We start from the raw sequence: 6,000 nt of genomic DNA, 5'->3' as shown, positions 1-6,000 counted from the left end.
GTGAAAACAAAGTTGCGATTTTAATTTGAAGAATTTTAAGGAGGAAAAAGAAGTTAATTTTCCAACCAAAAGTGCACGTGCGCGAGTCCTGATTTGCGTCGCTCCTAAAAGCGCCACGATCTCCCCGAGAGTTCCGATTCCTCTCCCATTTGCGATCATCCCGAAGAGGCCGCGGGTCACGCGATAACCTCCGCAGGCCCGAGATAAGACGAGACGCCATAGCGAAACTTCCAAAGAGCTCGTCGCGCACGTTGCCCTTTGAAATGAAGGAAGGGCCGCCCGCATCAGCACGCCGAGCGGCCAGATTAGCTCTTTTGATCCGCCTCATCTCCTTTGGAGCGGATTCGGAATAGGAGAGCGCGGCAGGCCCCACAATGCGTCATCTGTTCGCCTCGCGACCGCGTCCTCTCCTGTCCGGAAACACGACCGGCAGATAAAGCAGGGGAGGGGGACGATTACTTGGCTCCGGTGAAGAATAGAAAACTTCCAACAAAGTCCAACGGAATTTTCTGTTTTACGAGATTCAAGTTGTCATTTTACAAAAACAAAAGTCGATTTACAAGATGTGGTCATTTCAGGAGATTTTTGGTTTCTTTTACCAAATTTTACAGGAAGATTTGAGCAAATTTACAAGATTAAAGATGCAACTTCAAAAAAAAGTTGTATTTCTTCCCAAAAATGTTTTGTAATTTTACAAGATTCAAATTGTCATTTTAAGAGAATAGTTTTACCTTGACAAGAATAAAGTTTTACATTTCTAAATTGAAATTTGATGACAATAAAGTCAGGATTTTACATTAAAGTTGTAATTTTGAAAGAATAGTTGTCATTTTACTTGGGGAAAAAATGGAATTTTATGACAATCTGACCATTTTAAAAGAGTAAGTCAGAATTTTACAAAAAGAAACTTAAAATGGAAAAAAAATAAATCCCAACTTTTTTCTCTATTACAAGAATGACATTTTACAAGAATAAACTTATTACAAAAATATTCAGAATTATGAGAGTAAAGTTGCGATATTAGCAGAACATAATTATTTTGCAAGAATAAACCTGTAATACTATGGGAATAAAGTTGTAATTTTAAGAAAGCTATTTTTATGACAATTCAGTTTTAAGCTATTGCAATTTTACAAAAGCAGTCATATGACGAGAAACAAAGTTGTCATTTAACGAGAAGAAAGTCCGAATTTTAATTAGCCAAAGCGCAAATTTGACGAGAAAAAAAGTTTCAATTTTGACGCAGTTGGAATTTGACAGGAAGAAAAAGAAACCGAGGAACAGAGACGACAACTTGGCTTCCAATAGCTTCCAATAGAAAACTTCCAAAGGGAAAAACAATAAATCCAGTTTGCGAAACTCTTGGCCCAGGATGGTTGCTTCAGTTCTGCTGCTGATGAAATGATGAAATAAAAAGCACAAAATCTATCGCAATACTTTATTGAGCTCTTACAAACGGAAGAGGAAACAATACATGGCCTCCGTGGCAAGAGACGATGACAAACTGAGAAGAAATGAAGTCACTTTTTGTTCTGAAACAATCATCATCATCATCATCATCATCATCAGTGAACGTTTGAAAGTAACATCAAAATCTCTGACGTAAAGGCAACGTTAGACAGAAACTAAACAGCCGTTAGTACCCGCATGTGAAACGGACGCACGTCATTGGCCGCCGCCGCCATTTACCGGCTCCCGCGGGAATCGAGTCAGAAGTTTCACCGGGAAAGATACAATCAAGTCCTGAGTTGGAATCTTAGAAGAATGAAGTCAAACTCTGACCAGACGACAGTTGGAATTTCACAAGAATTAAGTCATAATGTTAAAAGAATAAAGTCAATATTACAAAACAGTCATTATACTAATAAAGTCAAACTCAAATGGGAATAAAACCGCTATTTATTTATTTTATTTTTTAACGAGAATAAAGCCCTAATAGCCTAAGAATTATCATTCTGAAAAATATATTTTACGTGAACGTCAATTTCAATGCGAAGTCCGAATCTTACGAGAATTAAGTCAAACTCTGAACGAGAGACAAAACTTTGATGAGAACAAATTCAATTTTGCAAGACAAATTTGATTTTATGACAATTAAGCCAAACTTGTAGAATAGTGTTCATTTCATCGTGGAAGGGTGAAATTTACAAGACGACATCATGTCAGTATTATTATTATAAAAAAAAAAAAAAGTCATTTGGTGAGAATCAAGTCAAACAAGTACGACAGTTAAGTCATAACTTTTTCACAAGCCCCGATCTTATAAAAATAAAGTTTTCATTTTACGAGAAAAAGTAACAAACGTGAAAAAAGTCAATGTTAGAAGAATGAAGTAAAAAAAGAAAGTATTCGATGGAGAAAAAGGCATTTTAAAGGAATGAAAATGAACTATTCCAAGAATAAATTCAGAATCTTCTGAGAAAACGAGCAGTTGAGCGCAGCCTGAAGACTCGTTCGTAAGTGGCCGCCTCGAGTCCAGAGCGCTTTTTATTATTTACGTGCTTCTGATTCACAGCCGGGTTGCAAAAGGGCCGCCGTTTGATCCCACCGAGAGCGGAACTTACATGAAGGAATCCAACAATCGGAGTACAACTGTGGCGAGAGCGAAGGCACTGTCATTTTTAAATGCCAAGACTCTTACAAAAACAAAAAACTGTCAATGGGTTAGTGTTCGGCAAAGATAGACTCGAGTCACACAGGTGGAAGGAAGTCTTAACCTTCACGTCGCAAGCAAGTCCGTCGATTTGGATGAACCGATTTGTACGAGCCGATTTGGGTGAGTCGATTTGTACTCGGCAAGTCAAGTCGCCTTTGGAACGCAGTCTTCCGTGCGCTATCTGGTCTCGATTAAGACGGAAGACCAATAAGGTCAAATAACGACAAGATCTGCCAATTTCTCTGATTCTCAAAGTGTGGCGCGGGCTCCCTCTAGTGGTACGTGAAGAATCACCAAATTAAATGTTCAAATTGTGCATAATGTGACAGTGACGTCAACTGGTGTTGTTTTTTTGGGGGGTGGGGGGGTAATCCAGTACAGTACATTTGTTAAGTACAGTTCAGCTGTATTTAACTTTTAAGTACAATACATTTGCATTTAATAATTTAGAAATGTTCACTTTCAAACATTTACTGAGGCAAAAATGTTTCTACACAGCGGAACTTTGGTTTGCTCTAGTTTTCGTACGATTCGGTTTTCGATGCCTTTTTTCTCATCGAAACGTTGTCCCAGTTTCCGCACTTCGACGCGGTTTCGGATGGAAAACTTGCCGACTGCCAAGTAAGCCACCAAGGGGTCAACGAAGGTTCAGAGTATCGGTCGTCGTCATCGGCCAAATGCGGCAAGAGCAACAATCGAATTTCAACAAACAACTCTTAGCAAAGTACCAAAACAGCAAACGTGCTGCCCATCTCACCAGGATTTCATTCATCGTATTGATTTCACATTGTTTTCCATATGTAAAACTATAGTTCTTCTCGAGAAAAGGATTTTTTTGGGGTTCATATTTTGGGGTGCTTGGAATAGATGAATTGTATTTCCATGATTTCCTACGGCAAATATTGCTCGAGTTTTGTACAATTTAGTTGTAGTCCGACTTTATGAATAAGCTAAACACGAAAACAGGTCCCGCTCGTGTTAATGTTGAAACGATGCATCGCGTTTCGAAAGGACTGAAGACACTTTTCTCAGGAATAAGCCTCTGCCTCGTTCGTGACGAAAACTAGAACGGAGTTCTTCTGAATACAATTCATCGTCGTCGTCGTCGTCGCCGCCGCCGCCGAGCCCTTCCCGGACCGACAGAGGGCGATCGTCCGATCGCGACACGGGCCCTTCCCAGCGTGCGCTCCATACCGACACGTACTAATGAACCTCAACATGAAACCTAACACACAAAAATCGCCATCAAGTCTTTCGAGCTTTCACTGCCTCAAGTCAAGTCTTTTAGTTTTCGTCAAGTCAAAAGTCATCCAAAAAGTGACACGAGTCGACTCGGGTTTCCATCGCTGTCGAGCGGTCAAAGCCGCGTCCGTGTCATCTCATTGTTATCGGAACCGGTGGAGAGCGCACGGCGCCGCGTGCTTTTCCCCTCAGAGGAAGTGCCCTCGGAAAGGGAGCTCCGGAAGGAGGTTCTGCTGCTGCCGGCGCCGGCGCAGTCGCGCCAGCGGGGCGTCCCCCGGGGTCTTGAACTCGCAGAAGCTCAGCCGGTCGAGGACGTCGTACACGCCCGCCCTGGAGGCCACCTGGCGAGGAGACGGCACACACGGTCACACGCCCGTCGGGCGCTGCCGAGCCACGATTTACAGAGAAAAAACTAAGTGACGCGAATGAGGCCAACGTTCTTAAGCGCTCTGTAAAAAAACAAAACCCGTTTCTTTCTTTACATTCTCTTACAAGTTTGATTCTTTCCGTGACCGCGTTTGTAATTGAATTGACTTGTATATCAAATTCCTATTTTCCACTGATCTGAATTGAACCCGAGCGAGGATAAGCGGTTCAGAAAATGGATGGATGGATGAAAGTAATTCAAATGAAATTAATCCGCTTCAGCCACCCCCAAAAAACGAAAGAAAAAAGACAAAAAGGTGTGCGTGAAGTGTTTCAAGAAAAATAACGGCGTGAAGTTGAGCCCCTCGTATGTCAAGGTAGCAAATTTCCAGAATAAAGTTCCCATTTTACAGCTGTAGTCGTAATCAAATGAGGAAAAAAAAGAGTTCTTCATATTGCGGCCTTATTTTGCCGCTGTCCAATTCAGATGCGCCCTGGCCCGTTTGACAGTTAGCCACGCCGTGGGAACGGTTCAACGTCCTTCTCGTTCTTCCCGGGAAGTTTCGCGAAAAGGCACGGTCCCGGCGCGGCTGTCGGAACACCCGGCGGGATGACGGGAGGCAACGCCACGGACAACCGCAAACATCCGGCCGTAAAGTCAGACCGGGCAAACGGACTCGGACTGCCGCGCCATTACGCGCCTCGTTAGAAGCGTCGCAGCTCGCCCGGTTTACCCGGCGTCTTTCAACGCTCGACCGGTCCCAAACGTTGCCGCGCCATCTCGGATGAATACACACGGTGCTCTTGTTCTGCTGCAAAATTGTGTATTGCGTAATGATTCGAGCCTCGAGCTGACACAAATGCAACGTCGTACAATTCATCACTAAAAACTGATGGGGGGGGGGGGGGAAGTCGGAATTTGACTACAAAGCCCAATTCCAATGAGGTTGGGATATTGTGTAAAAAGGGAATAAAAACATGCTGATTTCAGCAAGACAATGGCAATGTCTAGAGAGCGCGAGCGAGTACCAGAGCGTCCTGCCGGCAGTCCGGACCTCCCATTGAAAACGCGTGTACCACAACTGAGAAAAACGCCGACTGTTGAGCAACTCGCGTTCTACATCAAGCAAGAATGGGAAAGAATTCCACCTACAAAGGCTTCGACAATTCGTGTCCTCACTTCCCAAGCGCTTCTTGAGTGGTGGGGGCGTTAGGGTTCGGGGTTAGTGGGCTCCTGTTTCTTGACAGTGACAAAAGACGCTAAGGAACACGTTAAAAAATAGGTTTTAATATGTTTAAATGTGTTGTGTGGGAGTTTTTTTTAATTATTTTTTATTTTTTTATAAATATAGTCCCTCTACATCGCAGACTCTCACCTACTGTGATTGGGTCTAGACTGTAGCCCCTGCGATAACAGGGGGGGGGGGGGGGGGGGTTGACTGTACTTTAAATCCCTTAAGCAATACAAAAATGTTCCTTTCAGGCTTCTTTTTTTCTTTTTTTTTCCTTGCCTGAGCCATTTGCTGGGAACAAATGAGTCGGCACATTGGAGCTATTAAGTCAGCGGATGCGACTCGCAGCTGAATGTCTGGATCGGTGCTGTTAAAGCACGCCACTTAACCCGACTCATCCACTCGCCGATCCAGCTGTGGAAACAGCGGCAAACACATCAGCTGAGAAAGCCGAGGCTGTAGCCAAATAGCAACCCGTAATTGTTTTGTTTTTTTACCCATTCA

The 6,000-nt window shown here is 43.3% G+C and overlaps 1 protein-coding gene across 8 annotated transcripts in view; it reads right to left on the bottom strand.

Moving 5' to 3' along the window:
* Window positions 1–1,424: 1,424 nt before the first annotated feature.
* The window catches only part of pald1a (phosphatase domain containing paladin 1a), a 56,043-nt gene continuing 51,467 nt past the window's right edge, over window positions 1,425–6,000 (bottom strand). For all 8 annotated transcript variants that reach the window (XM_061705587.1, XM_061705585.1, XM_061705588.1 and 5 more), the window contains one exon: window positions 1,425–4,239. In XM_061705587.1, the coding sequence (XP_061561571.1) occupies window positions 4,087–4,239 (153 nt within the window). In that variant the 3' untranslated portion in view covers window positions 1,425–4,086. The remainder of the gene's footprint in view (window positions 4,240–6,000) is intronic.

This window comes from Phycodurus eques, chromosome 19 (assembly GCF_024500275.1).
Source record: "Phycodurus eques isolate BA_2022a chromosome 19, UOR_Pequ_1.1, whole genome shotgun sequence".
Lineage (NCBI taxonomy): Eukaryota > Metazoa > Chordata > Actinopteri > Syngnathiformes > Syngnathidae > Phycodurus > Phycodurus eques.
The sequence above is the reverse complement of the archived record's forward strand: the minus strand, read 5'-3'. Positions and strand labels throughout refer to the sequence as shown.